This window comes from Hyperoodon ampullatus (assembly GCF_949752795.1).
Source record: "Hyperoodon ampullatus genome assembly, chromosome: 1".
NCBI classification, from domain to species: domain Eukaryota; kingdom Metazoa; phylum Chordata; class Mammalia; order Artiodactyla; family Ziphiidae; genus Hyperoodon; species Hyperoodon ampullatus.
In genome coordinates this window covers 146,506,862-146,528,827 of record NC_136914.1, presented here as the reverse complement: position 1 = coordinate 146,528,827, position 21,966 = coordinate 146,506,862, and the positions used below count along the sequence as shown (strand labels likewise).

The following is a 21,966-nucleotide window of genomic DNA, read 5'->3' as shown; positions in this document are numbered from 1 at the left end:
ACCAGAGTGAGGAGTCAATGATTCCTCCCCACCACCTCTATCAAAGAGTTCTGTTGCCTGAATTTCTTGGGTATCTGATCATACAGTCTTGTGGCTTCTGACTTTGTACACTGTGAATTGTTTCCTCATGTATTTTGCAATTATGAATTATGAATTTGTCTTTAGTGGCATTATTTCTGTGGGAATTTCATGGGCCTATTTGAGGCTGTGTTCTTCCAAAGACATTTTGCCTTTGCTTTTGCCAGTTGTTCAGGGATATTACCTGCCTGAGACTTTCTTTTTCTGCTATTTATCAATAACTTGGGTAGTCCTGCATCACATTCAAACCCCAAATCTGTGTTAATGTGAGGATGGGCTCAGTGTTACAGTTTTGTTTTTTTTTTAAACCAGAGTTCAGATTAAGACAGGCATGCTTCCTTCAGTTGTCCTGTGTCTCTGAGTGAGTTTTCCCCCCTCCCCTTTCTACATGTTGAGAGCACAGCTCTTCAGAGTTTTCAGTCTTTCTTGGAGGGCCATTCCTCAAGTGCTTCACTGGATCTCAAGACCATGTTTCCTGGTCTGATTTAAAACCCCTTCATTATATAGATCTGCAAATATTCCCAGGCCTGACATAGTATCAACTCACATGCTTGCTGATTGGGTTTTTAATTTGCTTTATTTTGGCCTGTGGGGATTTCTCTTATTTTCTTAAAGCTCAAATATACATTTAAAGGACATTAGCTGGAGTATAATATATAAAAATACTGAATCATCATGTTGTACACCTGAAACTAACATAATATTGTAAATCAACTACACTTCAATTTTTAAAAAAAGGACATTTGCTTTATTTTATATAACATTCATAAGTATTCATAATATTTGTAAATATATTTTTAACCCTTATCATTTAAAAATATAAAATTTATAATTATTTAAATAAATTGTGAGAAGGCTTTCAAGTTCTCAAGTTTGCTACTTCTAGGTCTTTACATGTTTTCTTCTGCCTAGGAATACTCTTCTTCCTTTTCACTTAGCTATAAACCAGTTGTCACACACTTAAAGAACCATCTGTAAACCCTCCACTCCCATCCTCAGTGCATAGACATAGCTGTCTCTTTGCCCTGGTGTGTAGCCTCCTCTGGACTAGATGCTTTGTGAGACCATGCCTATTAGTTTACCCCAGCCTGACACTCAGGAGAGAGTCAAGTATTTATGAATGAATGAACATCTTCTGTTGACTTTTGTTTGCTTATTTTTATTTTTAAATGTAAATCTTGTCTTTTCCGCAAGATCATTGGCCTCTAGCCTTTGTGAATTTTCCTTGGCTCCTAGCAATATGGTAAAACTCCCTGGGAGTAACTCCACCAATGGTTATCATTAAAGCCTGGTAACTAATTTTTCACAATAGAAAACAAATATTCTTACCCCAAATTGTTTTATTCAGGTTTTTTTTTTCATCTTAAAATTCAGCTCTTTTCCAACTGAGAATTTCTAAAAATGCTGTATTGAGTTTTCTGTTGTCCTTCATTGGAATTACCTTCTCCTTTCTTTATAAAAAATTCAATTTTACGTCAAATGGGAAAGGATAGAAATCTAGTCTTTCACTCAGTGTTTGTTGAGTACCTTCAAAGTACAAGACAGAGTACAGAGATGCTGGTGGGAGGGCTGTGTGATTCAGGTAGGTGTTCTTAGGGCAGGGGAGAATCAAGTATGTTTGAAGCCCTTATAAATGGAGCCAGAACAGAAAAAGAGAAGCAGAGGTTTAAGAAACAGAGGAAATAATGATAGGACATGGTCCTACCTTTATACACTCCTCCAAGTGCATTACTCATTCTAACAGACTTGGTAGAGCACCCTTAGTAACTACTTCTGTTGGCTTTTCTGGGGAGAGAGCAGCTGTTGAGCATGTTTTATGCTTTTCCTCCTTGGTCAAGGTGCATCAGCGAGATCAGGGAATTTTTGACTTTCAGAGAGCTGGTTGGTAAAGGGGGAAGCTAGTGTCTTAGAGGAATATATGCTGGACTGGTGTCATATAAAGCCTAAAAAACACTCCTGTTGGGTAGGGGAAACAGTGATATGAAGTGAAATATGGCTCTAAAAGTAATATAGGGGATATTAACGTTTAAAGCTATTGTGATAGTTCATGTTCATTCCTTTTTTCTCCCCCTTAGCCATGCAATCTTGTCCCTTAAGTTCACTTAGAAAGATGAATCCTAAAATGTGCCACTGGGATTCTGTCAGATGACTGAGCCAACTTAGTTCCTGAATATTTACACACCACACACATACACGCACATGCACGCTCATACGTACACTTAAAATGAGGCAACCATACCATTTAATTAGATTTCTTTTGATTCAAATAATTATTTTGATTCCATTCATAATTCTTGTGGATGTTTATTTTGAAAAAATGGGTTGTAAACTAGAAACATAGAGTTTTTCTCCTGCCAAGGCTGAATATAGCTTAAAATCAAGGAATATTCTCTGCAGGTTCAAAGTGTTTCTGTTAATTTGTTATATGCCTTAAAAAAACAGAAAATTATATACTGACATTTGCATATATCAAATATATATATCAAATATATCCCTGTTTGCTGAGAAGGCAGCACAGCTGATAGCAAGAATGTGGGTTCAAGAGAGTTGTCAAATGCCTCCCTTTTCTACAAGAAGGGATGATGTCTCTGTGGCTGGAATATTGAGTATCAATCAGAGAGACTTCAGGTGATCAGTTATTGTTTGGGGAAAATCTTAAAGAAATGATCCTGGACAAAGGAAAGTAAGCAAATCTTAATTCCCCATTGATTTTTTCCATTTGTTTTTCTTTAGCCGGGAAAAATCTTTAAAAAAGCAGTTTTATTCATTGTTTGTACCCAGTAAGATTACTTCTTTAAATACAACTGAAACTGTGGCGCACTCTAGTGATCAGAAGATCTAAAATATTGTTTTACATGAGCTTTCATTTTACTTTTGCCTTTAGCTTTGTGAATTAGGCATAGCCTGGATATTCTGCTCCACGTGAAGAGGGCTTGTCTAGTGGCAAAAGTAAATAATGAGTCAGAAATCTTGCATTTAATTATACCTCCATGCCTCTAGACTAGCAGCACTGAAGCACGGTGGTACCTGGGATTCTGTGACGGCATGGCATTAGCTATTACTAGATGAACTAAAGGAACATTAATCCTAAAATCCCAAACAAAACCAGATCTGCTGGGTGTGGGAAATCTTGTATCTAATGCTTCTAGGTAGCCCATTTGATCCTCTAAGAGTGGATTTGGGACCTTTTACTATTAAAATTCAAAAAGAGAATTAAGTGGAATAAATACCTGCTTTCAAACTAGACAGATCTGGGATTGAATCCAGCTCATGCCATTTGGCAAGTATTTAATTCCTAAGCCTTAGCTCCACATGCAACCTGAGGATGGTAACAATCATCACCCTCTATAGAATTGTTAGGGACTTGAGAAGTGGTGAGGTGTATGGAAAATGTTGCCCTCAAACTGGTAGCAAAGAATATTAACAAAAAGACTATTACTGAGGTGTCTAGGCTGAGGAAAGAAAGGAGTTTATTAAACCACATCTTTTTCAGCTAATAGGACCACAGGTTAGCTTGATTAAAGTCTCTCAAACTATTGGGCCCATTCTCCCTGCCTAAAATTCAGAGTCCCTAATAATCACACAACACTCATACCTGCTTGTTCACTCTTCTTTTTATTCTCACAAAGCATGGCAAAATGAGGAGGCAACTGACAAGCGAAGAGTTTGCGCAGTGGAAAACCACCCTGACCATCTCTTGACTTTATAGGGATCGTAGGTGGGTAAGTGTCCCTTTAAAGTGATTTTGTCATAGGAGAGTCACATGAAATGGTTCTCATGGTGGGGGGAGAGGAAAGACAAGAGATCAACATTCACAATTATTTAAAATGACTTAAAAGCTAAACATAATATACATAGTAACTCCTTTATCCTAGTACAAAAATAGTGCCAGAAACTATATATTTGTTCAAAAGTATTGAAAAGGTGTAAGAATACAAATAGATATTAACAGTGGCTAGTGATGATTCATAAGCTTTTTCTTAAACTGAAATAGAAATTTATATTTTCAACTATTTACATGGTGTTCAACATCTATTAAGATATGTTTACACAGACTTTTGAGAAGCATATGGAAGGGCAAAGTGAGCTTTAATACTTTCTTCCTCACTCTCCTACGCTGGAGCAGAAGGGGTCCAAAACTGTGTGCAATTTAACAGTCTAAGAGAACTCTTGAGTAATCTCTACCTGGCTAGCATATGGAGAAATAATCTACATAGTGGAATATATGACTCCTTACTTACATAAGGTGTTCTCTAAGCTATCAGCAGGCTAAGTGATTCATGCTTGCAAGAAGACAAGATGTTCACTGACTGACAGATTCTTAATAAGTTCCAGGTAAAGAAGGTCCTTGGAAAACTATGTAATACATATGTTATAGATGGAAATGAAAGTGATAACTGCACCCTATATTTTCACGTTAAATCGGCAGGATCAGAAGCTGGTAAGTCTCTTATCCAGCACTCCCTGCAGAGACTGTGAGCTCCTTGAGGTCACTGCTCTCTCTCCCCAGTGGAGCACAGTGCATGACATGCAGCAGGAACTCCATAAAAGGTGGATCGAGGCATGTCTAACGCTGAGCAGTTACGTTATACCACCTTGTTTTAACTGGAGGTGTTCCCAGGAGAGGACAGCAGTTACATCCCCCCCCACGCCTTCTTAAATCAATCTTGTAAAACAAAACAAACAGCATTTCTTTTTCTTTTGATGGCCTGTAAAGCTTTAGGAGTACAATCAGGTGGAAAACACAGGAAAATTGAACATCAGATTGGAGTAGGTCTAACATCTGTGCTCTGTGCTGAAAATAAAGGCACTTCACTGCTAGGCAAGAATATATCTGTAACTGGTTTCCTCCCACAATCCATTATTTCCAGTACACTTTCATACACTTTCTTTTCTCCAACACTCCTTTGGAAGGAAACCATTCTTCATAGTAAAGAGATCAGTGGTGAAACATCATCGTCCAGGGTTTGTACCGTGAGATGAGGTGCTCAAACAGCTCTAAATCTCACACATCTAGTGATCTGCATGAGAAGCCAAAGAAATGTACTATCTTTTTCTCAGTCTTGGAAACTCAACACAGGAAATGACTTAAGGGATTAGATACCTTGCTCTGTGGCCTGCTGTCCCATTTCTGACAGTGGTCTCCAGGGCCCATTAGGGCTTACACAGTAGCTGCCTTCTGTGACATCCTCCTCTGAGACAAGGCTTAGCCCAAATATAACTCCTTCAACAGCACAACTTGTTCACACTCACAGAGGTTAAAGAGACTTACACAAGTTCACACAGGATTGTGGCTGGCAAAGGCCAATCCTGTGAAAAGTACAAGACCAGGCAATTTTATAGACATCTTCTCTCACAACTTAGTAAAATAGTGGGAACTTTTGGGGCTGAAAATTGAAATGAAATGGTATCATGGTACTCAGCTATAATGAAAACAAACAAACTAATCTAGAGCAAGAACAACTTCTTGCTAGGTTACAGGTAATATAAACATAGGGTAGGGTGAGAGAAGACTACATATATATATATATTTTTTTTCCAACTTGAGAAGATACTGAAAAGGAAATATTCACATAAGAAGAAAATGTGTGCCCATGTACCAGGTAATAATCCATGTATGGAATGATTTTCCTAAAAAATTAAGAATTATTTGAACCAAGTAACCAGTCTTAAAGAAGCACTCTTCTTCTGTATGAACTAAAATACCCCAAAATGAAATAGGTATGGCACTGCCCCACTTCTTTCAGTTTCTAAACTAGTAAGGTAAAATAAGCCATTATCTAAAAGTAAACCAAAAATTTATAATCTAAATACACCTTCTTGCTTGTTAAAGTGACACACATACAAATCCTCCATACATAGTCTACTGTGTCTTTAAAAATCTCAGTGACATATATTAGAGGGCACTAAACAAACTACTGAAGTATTTGACTACAGACTTTAGCATAACTGCTAAATCACAATGTGTACGGCAAAAAGATAGGTTATTAAAGACTGCTATTCTTCAGACAATTTTTCTATACTAAGGAATTGTGTCTGCATGCATAGGTGTATACCAGTATGTAGATACGTTATTTTAGTGACAGTCTTTGTAAGTTATACACCAGTGCCACCAAGAGGCAACCTCACAGATCTCATATGTATTACATAAAATAGAATAACATCTTGAAAATACAGGTGTCACAACAGTAATACATAGCCCTTACCGCTACAAAGTAATGGCAATACAATTTGTTTTGCTTTCTTTTTAAAACCTGAAGGGTAAGAATAAAGCCACTTTATGTCAAGATACGTATACACACTCAGAATTTTAAAAACTTAACGAATATGTTGAATTTTAGGTAGTTTAGGGAACAAATGGTTATGAATGGAAAACATATTTTAACGAAAAGTCTTTGAGAATGCTGCATTACCATATCCCCAAGAGCTTTTCTATACAAACTAGTTATAGAAACTCAGAAACTTTATTCAGGGGTGGGGAAGCGGGGGTGAACAGATCAAACAAATACCTCTCTTCCTACTCTTGCCCACAAACATTATTGCATATTTAGAGCAGATTTTCTTTTCCTGAACTAGGTTCTCAGTTCATTATCTACTTCTCCAATATGTAATAAAAGTGTCTTTAGGGGCATACATGTACAGTGGGAATACAATTAAATGGGCTCAAATTCTAAGAAAATGTTAACATTTTCTAAATGTACTAAAAGCTGTGAGAAGTAGATACCACTAACTACAAGCTCAGGGCCAGTGTTTAGGGTGCATACCCAAACTTCTGTGATTCTGGGTTGACTAGTCCTGTAAACCCAAATATGGCAGTTTCTCAGTCACAAACTCAATACTGCTAAGTTTACTCAAGCTTAAGGTTTCTTACCATATTGTTCCCTCGATTTAATTTTTGACCCTAATATCAAGGATAGCCCTTTGCTGTTTGTACTTTTCTCTGTACTCAATTTAACAAACAGAAAAAAATATAATTCATTTTGTACCCTCTTATCCTATACAGTCATCTCTCACTTCAGGCCAGTGCTCCCATGATCACTTTTTCTCACTCTCCTGTTGAGTTTTAAAGTGTTGACTTATAAGCTATGGCTTATACGGTGAACGATAAGGAGGTTATTTAAAAAAGGAAGTTCAGTATTCAAAACACTCACTGACTGTCAGAAGTGTCTTCCAGCAGAACGTTCTCTTCACTGGCAGCCATGCTTGGCTGTTCCATTTCTGCATCACACTCATCCCTCAATAAAGTCAGTGACTGGATTGTCTCCCAAGGTTTCCCCTGCTTTCCGTCAGGTAGGTTAGATCAAAGCGAGTTTATGGGTAACCTTTGGATAGATTTATTGCTTGAAATGAGAAATTTCTCTCCTGCCTGTTCTCTAACAACAAAAAAAGCAAAATAATTAAATAATGCCTTTTCTTTACAGTACTACCTTATAGTACTTTCCATTTGTTTAGAGTTTTAACTTTTTTTGTTAAGGTAATACAGTGTTGACAAATATACCCCATTCCTCTTAAAATCCACTCAGCCAATATTTTTCTCTATTCTATGAAGGTTTTAAATGTCACAGAATATATTCACTTTGCTCCTAGCCTGTTTTTAAGAAAAACGATTCCAAACATTCTTGAAAGATTGGTAATTCAGAAAACACAAAACCAATTATTTAAAATCCCCAGCAAGAAAAAACAAAAAAAACCAGCCTCAGTGCAAGAATGCAACTTGTACCTCGCAGTACACAAAATATCACAAACTGAGCTCTTATCCTTGTGCTAAGAGTAGGTATCATTGATAATCTCAGTTCAGTGGCATAAAACAAATATACAGAAAATATGCAATAGTCCTCTAAAAACATTTCATGCTGTGTTGTCAAAAGTTGTGCAAAAATAAAAGTACAGCAGTGGCAAAGTATACACCAAATCTGTACAGTGTACAGCAAAACTAGGCATACTGCAGAATACGCCATCTGTAAACTTCAACTCTGCATGAATAGGCCACTCAGTTCCGCTTGGCCTGGCTGCTTTCCCCATTAATCAATGTCTTCTCCTGCTGTTCTGCAAGAGCCTGCCATTTTTGCCTGTTCTTTCTGCAGCCATCCAGCAAAGGGAAACAGTCCTCCGATACGCGGGTCAGGGCCTAAAGAAAGAAAAGAAAGCCAACAACTAGATGGCAGCTAGGAAATAAGCCCTCTCCCCAGGCCTGACGCAAAGGGCCACATTGTACACTCACTTCATAAGCAGGCCCACTGTTGGGATTCTCACAGACTGTGTGAGCACAGATCGTTTATGAATGATTCCTCTTAAGCTATACAGACAGGGAGTACATGCTGAGAGAGAGAGAGAGAGAGCAAACACACACATTCCAAAATAACATTATTGAGCTATGGAGGCAGATCTGTGTGGAATCGGCTTTGCAGAGAAATAATCCATTTGCTTTTATGTAGTGCAAATGGTTCTCCCTAAGTGCTGACTGCCTTGAGAGCTGCTTAGTTTTTCTGTTTTTCTATAAAATGACTTTATTCAATGTACTTAAGTAGATTTTTATCCAAGATTATAATAAAGGTTAATTTATAACTATATGTATATGTTTAATGTAACTAAACATTATTATTTACCAACTACAGTGCCATAAATATTTAGCTACAAGAATGTTCACTGCAGATTTCTTTGTAATAGACAAACATTGAAAATGACTTAAATACCCAACAACGGGGTTAGGAATATCGTGTTACTATTTGGCAGCCATTAAAAATGTCATAGAAACACATTTGAAACAGAAAGATGTATCTTATATTATGGATTGCAAAGAGCAATTTTTGTTAAATGAAAAATATATGAAAATGTCATAAAGCATATGCACTGAAAGGAGATAACAGTGGTTATCGCAGAGTAGTAGAATTATAAGTGATTTTATCTTTTTGCTTCTTTGTATTCTGATTTTTCTATAACAACATATTACTTCTGTCATAATGGTAAAATGCATGTCTATATCAAATAGAATTCAACAGGAGAGTCAAATAAAATGAATCCTTGCACAAATAGGAAATGTAGAAGGACGAAATCTATAATGGGTGATTTGACTGTTAGTTTGATTATATTTACAGGCATGGGAAAAAAAAATCAAGAGAGACATTAGTGTCTACAACTGAGGAACTATTAATCCAATCCACAAGAAAAGCATCTGTTATGGAAAGAATGAGATATTCAGGGATGTTGGAGACACTGCTCTGAACTCACTTCTGCACAGATTGCCGAGAAAGGTGGGGAGACAGTGGTGCAGAGGCCTGACACCAGTGTTCTTCTGTCCTGTTTTCTTTTGCTGTCTCTTCTTTCCTTCCCTCCTCAGCCACAGCTTCTTTCTTAAATTCATCCACTGGCTAGAACCCTGGACTCAGGCTGAGAACTGGATTCTAGGTACAGTTCTCCCACTAACTACCTGTTTGGGACAAATATTTCATCTCCCTGGAAGTTGAACTTTTTACAGATTCAATGATGGAATCTGTGAAATGTCTGGATTAGAAGATTTCTGGGGTTTCTTCTGGTCTTGACAGTCTATGATTACACCATGATAAATGTTCTTTTCCCAAATACTTAAAACTTAAGACAGTTTCCTGTTTAAACTTATAAAGACAAGGACAGCATCTACTTTCTAAATTTGGGGCATGAACATCTAAACTAGTAAATTGGATGTTTTAGGGAGAATATCTTTACCAAAAAAAAAAATAATCAAAAAAAAAAACCCAAAACAAAACCCCAAGCCAACAGGTATATGGAAATGGGAACCTGCAATATTCTTCTAGCCACCTTCTTTTAATCGTCATAAACATTTTCTTAAGCCACACTATGACAATGAGAAAAAGTTAGATAACTATTTTTCCTTATTTAGGCCAAAAGTCAGACTTAAAAAGAATATGCTCTTAAAAAGAACATAGAGTATGCACAGTATACCTCCTTGAGGGTAGCACTGGCACATGATTTTTCTTAGCATTCCCAACACGAATTTGCTGGAGCCCAGCACATGGTAGGCACTCACTAGGTAGTTATACATTAATGAATTAACATTTCTGAGAAACAGTAAATATAAAATGTGTTCCTTATTCAGTACAAACAGCATGTTCATTAGCAAAAGAAATTATCCTGATAATTTTATTTCTAGTTTGTAGATGAAGACGCAAAAAATATATGCCTGGTGTTAGTCGCTTCAATTTACTTTAGGTTTTAATTCATAACATGGTCAAAGTTTAGCAAGTCTAGTAGTTTTCATAAAAAATACCTCATACAGTTGCAAGCAGATGGCATCTATGAATCCAACTTGCATGCTTGGGATTTTGTTTTTCTTCTCCCTGTTCATTAGGTCCTGAAAACAGAAACAGACACACACAGATCTACATTTACTTAAAGAACACAATGCAAGTTGGCTCTAAAAAGATGAATCACTGGGTTAGCTGAAGAAGGCTAAATACCTGCCTACCTGCCTACTTACCACATTCAGGAAGGCCCTTGTCCTCTCTCCCATGTTCGCCCCGGCTGTGACTTTTCCCACATGACCCCCAGAATTGATCACTGACCTAGAATCAACTGCTGACTAACAGTCAAGCACTGACCTAGAGTCCACTGCTGACATGTATTTGGAGAACACACATGCTTTCAAACTGTCTACTGATGTGGAATCAAACACTCTCAGCTTTGTGGGAAAAGCCACTGAGGCCACAGTTGATTACAATTCAATTCACACAGAGAGCTTTTTGAGTGAAGATTATGCAGATGTCACTGCTGCTTATTCCCAGGAGCTCATGACTGGTGCAGCAAACGAGCCCAGCACCTCCATGGGGAGCAAAGAGTCTGTGTCAGTGCTTGTTTAAAATGAAGCAAATTCTCCATTAGCTGTGACCATCACTCTGCTACCCACCATTTTCTGAGAAGATTCTGAGCTTCTGAACAAGCCCACTACTACATAATAGGAGACTGAATAACTGCAAAAGACTAATGAGACATAGGATGTACCCAGTGGAGGATAAAAAGCAGAGTGGAAGGAATGGTACACAGACGGAGGGGGGGCATCTCGTAACCATGTCCCATTTAATGTGGGCTCAATAAATGTTCATTTGAATTGAAAAAAAAGACTCTATGCTTCATTTCCAGGAAAAACTTCTCCAATGGTTTAAGAAGAATCTTCTTGTATTCGAGATTCCCTACACTATACAAAAAGGCAGTATGTATCAAAAAATCTTTTAAAATCTGTATGCCCTACAACACAGCAATTCTGGAATTTATCCTAACAAGGTAATGAAAAATGGCCCACAGATGTTTAGCAACAAAGATGTTTATCAAAGTGCTGTTTGTAATAGTGAGCTCTGCAAACATTGTACCAAAAAGTAAATTATGGTTACATCTATTTCATGTAACCATTATATATGATATATAAGAGAGCATCTGTTAGAATGAAAAATGGCTTATGATATTTAAATGGAAAAAGTAAATTACAAAATATAGGTACAATATGATGACTTGTTATTTGCTTGTTTTCTGTAGCAAACATGTATAATCATCTAGTAAGAAAAGTTTTTAAAAATGAGAAATTCTGTTCCTAAGATCTCATAGAAGCATAAAAAGAGTCTACAATAAAAAATGTATATGAATAATTCCTACCAGCAAGGTCTCATACTTACAGCAGGCTCTATGTTGAGTTCTTTTCTCTCTCTGTCTCCTTGGTCAAAAAACTCAGTGGCAACAAGTTCTGCTATCTGAAATCAATAACAGACTAAGTTTGGGTAAATAAAAGCATATTACTCTGTAAAACAGAGACCTTAAATGAAGATAATAAAATCTATCAGAGCTGTAGCTTTCAACCACATCAGTAAAATTAGAATAAAGCAGTAACAACTAATAGAAATTTTATTTATTTTAATGTGTACCTAATCACAAAGGCTAGAGTTTGTAATATTCTATAATTACACAGAAAAAAGCAATATTATTTCAACTTCAGCAATCAGTGGAAAAAAAGTACCATGTGCCCATCTGTATGCATAATCAATGATATACAGTATCAAATAGGTCCATATACTGAGACTGATTGATATGCCTTTTAGGTTTCTTCTAATCCACCAGTTCCTCCTCTTCTCTTTTTAAAAATATTCCTTATAATTTTGGTTGTTGTTGAATAAACTGGGTTGTTTATCCTGCAGTATTCCACTGTCTGGATTTTGTTGATTGTGTTTGCATGATGAAATTTAATGTTTCCCTGTACCCTGTATCTCCATACACCAGTAATGAGATCTAGACACTTGATTAGATTGAGACTTGAATTTTTTTTTTTTTTTTTTTTTTTTGCCACGACTGTTTCACAGGCAGTGCCCTGTACTTCTCTCAAGGGTTGTATAATGCTTGGTTGCCTCTCTTTGTGAGATTAACAACCCTTCATGATCTTTGTCTAGATTCACTAATTAAGAGGCTGCAAAAAGGTAATATGCAAAGCAATCATTCCTTTTTCCTTTATAGCTGAAATAAAATAAAGTTCCCCATATCAATTATTTAGTTACCCTAAAGCAGCAGTCCCCAACCTTTTTGGCACCAGGGACCAGTTTCGTGGAAGACAATTTTTCCACGGACCAGGGTCGGGGGGGACGGTTTTGGGATGATTCAAGTGCATTACATTTATTGTGCACTTTATTTCTGTTATTACATTGTAATATATAATGAAGTGATTATACAACTCACCATAATGCAGAATCAGTGGGAGCCCTGAGCTTGTTTTCACTTGTCACTCACTGATAGGGTTCTGATATGAGTCTGCAAGCAACTGATTTATTATGGTCTCTGTGCAGTCAAACCTCTGTGCCAATGATAAACTGTATTTGCAGCCACTCCCCAGTGCTAGCATCACCTCAGCTCCACCTCAGATAATCAGGCATTAGATTCTCATAAGGAGCATGCAACTTAGATCCCTAGCATGTGCAGAGCATAGTAGGGTTCGCACTCCTATGAGAATCTAATGCCACCGCTGATCGGACAGGAGGCAGAGCTCAGGCGGTAATATGAGTGATGGGGAGCAGTGTAAATACAGATGAAGCTTCACTCGCTCACCCGCCGCTCACCTCCTGCTGTGAGGCCCGGTTCCTAACAGGCCATGGACCAGTACCAGTCCTTGGCCCGAGGGTTGGGGACCCCTGCCCTAAAGTACAGTTTGTATAAGTAAAGCACAATAAAAACTTGATTTTCTCTACTTTAGTTACTATTAAAAAAAATAATAACTTGGTTCTCAAGCATCCACCAAAGATGGCTATGGAAGGTTTTGTTTTATTGTTTTTATTATTATTTTGAACTCTTGGATTTAAACATATAATGTATTTCAATCCTCACTGACACTCAGACATTGTTCCATTTTGGCCAGTTGAGAGCATATTAAGTTGGCTTCTTTGTTCTTTTAACATGGCTTCATCAGTCTTTGATAGCTTCCTTGCTTTCTGCTATAACAAGATGTTCTAGGCTCATCTTGTACATTGCCTGCTTTGGAACCGCAATCAGCCATTTCATTGTGGAGGCCTAATTCCTTTAAACTGAGGTATTTTGAAACCTCAATCTGGGCACTAGGTTCATTCATTATTACCAGGGTGATCATTATTTTTAAGCCCTTTTAATGGATGGAGCTAAGATACAACATAAATTCATACAGTATTTCCTATTCAAATTCAGGACTACAGGATTTCTGCAAAACCTTATCCACCTTAGATCTTTATCTTTCCACTCATGCTGAAAATCCTACTTCTCAACAATACCAATATAATTTTTCATTTGCTTTTATCCCACATCACCCACAATGGTGACTGAATATCTATACAAAATTACCACTAATATGATTACAAACAGTTTTAAAGGTTTCTTTTTTTTGGAGTTCTTTTTGTTCTCAGTGTACATCTCATGAGAGTTATATGGTCAAATTACTGTTTTAATGTCACTTGGAATAAAACAGTCCCTCTCAGTGTGGTTCTACAACCAAAATCATTTTGTTTCATTTTACTTTCAAGGTTAAGTGATTTTTAAAAAATTCAATTTATTTTATAACTATAAGAGCAATTTACATGGTTCTAAATTAAATCTACAAAACAAGTACATGCAAGCAACTCTAGCTTATATCTCTGTTCCCTCTATCTTATTCCCTCCTTCCCCTGAGGGAAATAATTAACTTTTTTGTGATTAATCCTTCTGTTTTTTTAAAAATATAAGCAAATATGTACATATATTATTTCATCTCCTTCTCAGATAAATGGTAGGATACCATACACATTTTTCTCTGCCTTGCTTTTTTTTTTTTTTTTACTTATATCTTTGTAATCATTCCCTAATAGTATATAGAGAATTCTCATTTCTTTTTGCTGTTGCAAAGGATTCATCATGTAAATGTACTACAGTTTATTCAATCAGTAACCTATTAATGAGCATTTGGGTTATTTCCAGTGTTTGCTATTACAAATAGCACTAAAATAAACAGGCTTGTGTAAACGTCTTTTTATATTCTTGCCAGTACATTTTTGGGATAACATTCTTAGGAGTAATGGTAAATGAAAAACAGGTAAAAATATTTGCAACTTTTATCTGATAGATAAATTGTGTATTCATATACTTTCAAAGGGTTATCGTATTTTGCATTCCTTTTTTTCCCACAGCTTCCCCAACAGAGTATGTTGTGAAACCTTTGGGTGTTTGCCAATCGGACAATTGAGAAATGGTGTCTCAGTGTTTTTTTTAAATGAAGTATAATTTGCATACTGTGAATTGCATAGACCATGGGTATATAGTTCAGTATATTAATAAATGCAAGTAACTAGGTAACACACACCCCATCCAAGAAACAGAATATTTCTGTCACCCAGAAGGTGCCCTCAGGCCCTTTCACAGTGAATCCCTGCACCTTCTCCCCTCCCTCCCCACCCAGCTGCTATCCTATCAATTAGTTTTGCCTCTTCCAGAACACCACATAAATGACATAACAGTATTCTTTTGTATCTGGCTTCTTTTGTTCAGTTTAGTGTTGATGAGACTAATCCATGTAGTTGCCTGTATCAGTTTCAGTTTCTTTTCACTGTTAAGCAGTACTCCATTGTGTGAAGGAGTAGTGTATTACAATACATTTATCCACGCTCCTGTTGAGAGACTTTTTGGATTGTTTCTAGTTTCTGACTATTAGGAGTAATGCTGTTATTGTAATGAGATTCTGTACAAGTTCTTTTGTGTCAGTGTAGTTTTTGTTTGTTTTGTGTTTTGTTTGTTTTTTTGTTTTTCATTTTTTTAAGGCCATGCCACATGGCATGCAGGATTTTAGTTCCCTGACCAGGGATCAAACCCCTGCCCCCTGCAGTGGAAGCACAGAATCTTAACCACTGGACTGCCAGGGAAGTTCCATGTGTCAGTGTAGTTTTAACTTGCGTCCTTCCTTATGACTGAGGTTCTGAGAACATTTTCAAATGAGTAAGAGCCATTCACATTTCTTTTTCTATCAACTTTTTGTTCAAATCTTTGGCCCATTTTCCGGTAGGGTTGTTGGCCTTTTTCTTCTCTATTTTTAAGAAGTTCTTTAATATTAGGGATATTAACTATCTATCAGATAAAAGTTGCAAATATTTTTACCTGTTTTTCATTGTCTTTCTTTGCTTATAGTGTCTTTGCCATGCAAAAAATTTTCTTAATTTTTAAATTTTCTTGTAATCAAATTCGTCAATCTTTTCCTTTATTGATTCTGCATGTTGAGCCATGGTTAGGAAACTTTTCTCACTCCTTGTTTATAAAAGAATCTACAAACGTTTTTATTTAGTACTTGTATGGTTTAATTCTCTGCACTGAACTCTATGCCCCATTTGGAAGTATGCAGAATAGATCCAATTTCGTCTTTTGCCATCTGGCTATGGAAGATGGGAAAATCATCCTAACATTATTCAGTAAAGTCTATTTTCCCCCCAGTTATTTGAAATGCTATCTTTATTGTATACTAAACCTTCTATGCAATTCTCAATGTTCTATTATGTTCCACTGGTCTAACACCAATTCCAAACTGTTTTATTTATAGAGGCTTTATAGTGTTGCTTTTTATGTCTGGACCCCAACTTCACTGCTGTACTTTTTCAGGGTTTCATTCAGAAAAAAGAAAGAGTAAATGAAAAGACAAATTCTTCCCTCTTCCATTCTCTTTCCTATTTGGAAATGGGCATATAGTCTTATTTATTATGGAGCAGGAAGGTCTATAAAGACATTTCTTGAGTGCTTGTGGCATGTCAGCTTTGGCACATTGGAGAGTGCATTCCTGATACTGTTTTCTCAGCATTTGTTTCATGAGATGAGCCTGTCATTACTGGGCTCCAGGACTATGCAGCCCAGAGCTGTGACCAACAGCAGTGGTCAGTAATCTCAGGTAGTACATTTAGGATTCAAGTTGTAATCTCAAAAAACAAAACCACAACATACACATCATTGCATATATACCCACCCCTTCTTTTAGCTTAGGGCCTCTATCGCCACTGCAAAATGTTACAGCAGTTACTTATTTAGAGAGAGGATGTATTTCTAGCCTCCTAGCCACAGGCCCTGATCAGATCCTTCCTGACATCCTATATCAACACGTCCTATACCTCTAAGCACCAGAAGTGTTTAAGTTCTACTTGTTAATGCCTATTTAGAGTTGAGGTATAGCCTAATACGCTAACCATAAGAAAATTAAGTTTGCCTCTTCTAAACTTTAATATTATTAAAGGGATGTGTTAAAAAAAAAATCCCCAACTAAGCCAGTAGTAGTATTGGAATTAAGCTTTATCAACAGCTAGGTTTTGCTGTGTTAATATAGACGCTTTCTTTCTTAATATATCTTACAAATATTATTAAGTGCTAACGAGTCCTCTAAAAAAGAAAACCTGTTTATGTCCAATTATCTGCTTTTAATACTACTTAAAATTTAGATTAAAAGTTCCCCAAATACTTCAAAAACTACATTTAAGAGCAAAGATTTTTCTTATTTTGACTTTTTAATTATTACTTTTATCATCACTAAGCAACATACCCGTTGTTGGACAGGCCAGGGTTTTGTAATTGCAGAAAGATCACAAGCTGTCATCAGCATCGCTCTGTTAAGGGAAAAAGAAGCCCAATACTCCTGTTTACTTTTATGTGAATATAAACCCTAGTAAATAGTTACTAATAAAAAAGTTAAATTAAAACCCCCTAAACTACGAGGATGGCAGTTTATAGACTAAAGAAACAGAAATAGACTTTACCTAGAAGCAGGGCTGATACAGTGATATCACAGTGTCATTGTTTTGGTTACCCAGTGAACTACTGGAATTTGCATTCACACTGCCTCATTTATCTCCAGATTAGCAGCAGGAGGGAAATTATTAACCTTTGAGCAAAAACTTGCCTGCTATTATTATTTTTTTTACTTTGGTCTTCCAATCTCAGTGACAGTATGATGAAAACACATTGATTACTAATAATTAACCATTAAAGGATAACTTCAGCTGTCCTACTGATAAAAGTTCCATGACAGCAAGAACTATGGTGGGTCATCCTAATTCACTCAACACATGTAGTGACTCCTATGTGAAAAGCCTGTGAATTATTGAACAGTATCTGCTGGAGAAAAGAGGGAAATGAAAGGATGATGCTGGTTATTCCTTTGCTCGTTAGAGAAGTTGAAAACCATACTGGAGTCTGGAGTCTGCTCTAGAACTCAATACTATATAAAACTACTGTATGAAAATAGTTCTCTCTTTAGTGCAGTGTTTTCCCATGACAGGTCCAAATACCTGCCATCGAATCCTTTTAATTTGTTTGAAGACATAGGCAAAAAGTCCGTCACTGTCATATAGAAGCACTCAAGGTAAAGGACTGTATCACTTGTCCCTCTAGGGAAACCCAACCTAAAAGTACATTCTCCCTAACCGTATTAGGCCACAAAGAAAATGGTTTTCTGCCTCTAATTCTATCTCTTATACCAACTCTCTCGCAAGTAATGAGTGCACCAGAGAAATCTTTAATCATGAAGGATTTCAATAATACTTGCCAATACAAACTGCCTCCCCCAAAGAAGACTATGCACCTGTGTGAGCTTAACTACAATCTGGACTGTGAAGAGTGGAAGAGGCAACGCAAGCACTAGATGTCCTGAGTGCTTGTCTGCCGAGAGGTCAGAAGTTAGGAGAGTGGAGCAGTGAAAACTGTGGCACAGACTTGGAATTGTGGTCAGATTCCACTTTTGTCATTGAAAAAAACTGTTCACGAATCACAGTAGCGTGTCTGTACTTTTCTAAGGCACTGTTCTAAAAACATGTTGAGACTCTTAGATGAAGCATGACTATAGAGAATAGACAGCTAGGCATTTGTATGTTTCCTTATAATTTGCATCTTTGTTTGCATGTGAAGTAATACCAATCTATTTAAAGAAATGTTGGTTATAAAACTGTAATAGAGCACTATCCTTAGTATTACTACCTCTATCTTTTCTTTATTATTGACACTTAGCTCTTTTTTATTGATCCAGTTCTTGTCATGACAAAGGCAGTGATAGCAATAGCAAGGATGGGAGGGAGGGACAGAGGAACAGGTGAGGAAAAACAGAAACCCTTAAGTTCTGACAGCACTACTCTGCTATCACATAAGAGAAGTAAACACTTCACAGCCATGTTCTCGCTCCTACGTTCTTTAGGATGCTATTTCCCGGTCTTCAATTCCAAAGAATTGTGAGTATGAACAAGGGAACTCTATAGCCTGGTACTGATACACTACCGCATTTTAAAGGCCCTTCTAGGACAAAAGTGATTCATTCACTTGAATTTGCAAATGCATTTCTTTTCAAGTAAATTTTCATTTTTGTACAACACTCAAGAATTCTGACAGCCTCTAAGATCATCACATTGTAACAAATAATTGCAATAAAATTAATAAGGTAGCAAAACTTCAGCTTTAAGGATAGTAATCCTACTTACAAAAACAATTCCTTTTGATGAGGATCTTCCAAGTTGAATTGATTTTTTCTTATAAGTTCAAAAAATTCTCCTCTCCTCCTTTAAAATAAAGAAAAATATTTCGTAGTTATGATGAGTCCCCCAAGCTCTTATCCCTTTGGTTTAGAAAGACTCATGGAGTAAAATTTTTGGGGAAAAAATCTCTAATGTTTTTTTCTCATTAGAATCCAATATAAAAATCATCATTTAAAAATCTTAAACACCTTACCTTCTTCTCTTCTACCATATTCTTTGGTTGAAACATTAAATCCCACCTCGTTTTTAACTACGAATCACAAATAATGGAAATTTCAATTCTTGAACATGATTTTAAGAAAATGAACCAATATGAGTTAAAAGTCTGATGCCAAGAATGATTTAAGAAATTTTGCATATGGCATAATAAGATCTATATGCTTTCAGTTTAATTTCATATACCTCATTCACATATATTATGGTATAGGGTAAAAAATGTTCATAATAATTACTCTGTCACTATAAAGTTGTGAAGTCCTTCTGAAGCAAAGAATGACCAAGTAAAGTATAAACTAATATCCATTCACTGTATAGTGAATACCTCTATGTGCTCAACATTGTTAGGCGTCTTGGGAAATTATTAGACATGAGTTCCTTTCACAGTGTTTAAAATCTAGTCAAAGACACAAACATAAGAGAAACTTACATAACAAAACTGGCTGTCTGTGACTAAGTACCAAAAATGAAAAGAGGTTTCAAAAGGGTTCAGAAGGGAGACCCATGTGGCCTGGAAAGGTCGGGAAGTCTTTGTGGTTACAGGTATTTTTCAAATTCTTGGTAATTTGATAATCTTTATTCTGCAATCATTTTGAATACACTGAAATTTATTGTATTTTCTTTTACCCTAATTAACTTTAAAGTGCTCCAAAGTCCAAGGAAACAGACTCTTAGATGTAGTTACTTTCAGATGCACAGCAGTGGATATCTGGTATGTGGTTTTGTGTGTTTCTTCTGTTTGTTTTTACTTCTCAAAAGAGTGGCCAAAACCATAATGCGCATCCTTGTACAGAGGGAGAGAGGCCCGTGTTCCTGGGAAGTCCCTTGAGTGTGACTGCCGGACTCCCCTCACTCCCAAACGTGCAGCAAAGACCTCAGTCTCTGTGTGGGAAATGAATGCTTGCCTAAAGGCAGCAACGTCTTTCCTTGCTTTTAGAAAGGCAGTTTAATGATGCAAACATACCTACATCCCTAATACACTCTAATGCATACTTTAATTTTTGAATCATTAACTTCATTAAAGTTCTGCATTAATATCCTTCTTTTGCCAAAATCCAATAAAAAGAAACAAAATTTACTTGTGTGGCACTCAGCTCCTTTTCCAGCCCATGTAAGCTTGGATGACAGTTTAAAGGAATTGTGAAATGGTCAGAAGTTGGGGGAGAGAAGGAAAGAAGGAAAAGCAAATGGCCTATATTAATCTTTAGGTTGGCCAACCCAGCTTGGAATGACCTTGAGAGGGTTATTTGCGCATTATTTCAGAGACAAACATCAGAAATAACTCTGTATTCTGTAATTTCTATAGCATTAAGTAAGCAGAAGGAGTAGACTTTTCTGGCTTCCTTTGAGAAACTGCTCCATAGTTTGATAGACAGCTTTGCCAGGACATTTGTCCTTATAATCTAAAAATACCCCAGTGTGGATTTTTAAAGTTTGAAACAATGCAAACACATCCAAGACCTATTTATCAACATATTTCTTAAAACTTACCTAATGTACAGTGCTAGGTCTGTGGCTAAAATAGCTTGCTTGATTATTTTCAGCGTGGTCTTATATTCTTCAATGGAGAGGCCACTGAGAATCTGATTGCCCTTTATAAAAAAAAGAAAACCATCATTAGCATTCCACCTGGAGAAGCTGCTGATAAGAACAAAATCTGAAAAAACAGTCACATCTCTTAAACACATACCTAGTATTCTGAACTCAGGAAGATAGAGGACACCTGCTTACATAAAGTAAATACTGTGAAATAATGTTTCCCCTATATGCACCCACCCTCATCACCTTGTCATACAAGAAAAAACAGCTTCATGATGGTTCATGAGCCAAAGTATGCATGTTCCTCCAACTCTTCTACTCCTTAGGCTTTAGTCCAGGCCCCAAATCTAAGAACTATATACCTTCTTCCTTTGGGCAGGCTAACTGCTATGACCTGAGAACAAGTAAAACTTTGAAAAATCAAAAACTGTATTAATAGAACAGGGTGAGGAAATTGTAAACAATTGATTATTATAAAAATAATTTCTCTATGGCTTCTGTAATAAATCCAAAAACATTTCTGGTGCAGATTTATATAATTTTAACTTCATATTGAGAACAGTGTGTATTCCTCAGGAACATGCCAATACAGTTGGGTAGAGGGTGTGAGCAATGATGTGCTTACTGGTGGTATAAAGAAAGCAAGAGTTGAAACATATATAAGGAATATTTCAAAGGTGGCTAATCCATGTGCAAGTTATCTAAAGTTTTTGCTATGTAACCATTTTTTATTTCTTGCCTGTAATTTAAAGCACAGTGACTCTCTAATCTTGAACTAAGTAAAACATACCTCGGGTAACCAGAATATACTCAAAACAACATCTGTAAATTGAGTCAGATGTGCTTCCTAAACCTCAGGGCTGAGAAAAAAAAACAGAAGCTTAGAAATAGGGTCTGGAGGTAAAGGATTTGTTCTGAAGAAAGGAAACTGCTGAGCCAGGTTCAAACATTGGTTAGAGGATAACTGATGCTGAAATTGTGGTATACGTCTAATTAATGAATCTGTGATTACACAAGAAACATTATTTTTAAATATTAAGCCACTTTAGATTCTGGGCAAAACAAAACTATATTCTGATACTTTTATTTACTTTAAGACAAAACTATTTCAAGTGGGAAA

The 21,966-nt window shown here is 36.5% G+C and overlaps 1 protein-coding gene across 2 annotated transcripts in view; it reads right to left on the bottom strand.

Annotated features, from left to right (window-relative positions):
• Positions 1 to 8,068: 8,068 nt before the first annotated feature.
• PDE5A (phosphodiesterase 5A) overlaps positions 8,069 to 21,966 on the bottom strand; it is a gene marked incomplete at both ends in the record, with an annotated part of 133,999 nt that continues 120,101 nt past the window's right edge. For both annotated transcript variants that reach the window (XM_079704984.1, XM_079704985.1), the window contains 6 exons: positions 8,069 to 8,206; positions 10,343 to 10,426; positions 11,739 to 11,813; positions 17,114 to 17,177; positions 19,038 to 19,115; positions 20,799 to 20,899. In XM_079704984.1, coding sequence (XP_079561110.1) covers positions 8,069 to 8,206; positions 10,343 to 10,426; positions 11,739 to 11,813; positions 17,114 to 17,177; positions 19,038 to 19,115; positions 20,799 to 20,899 — 540 coding nt within the window. The remainder of the gene's footprint in view (positions 8,207 to 10,342; positions 10,427 to 11,738; positions 11,814 to 17,113; positions 17,178 to 19,037; positions 19,116 to 20,798; positions 20,900 to 21,966) is intronic.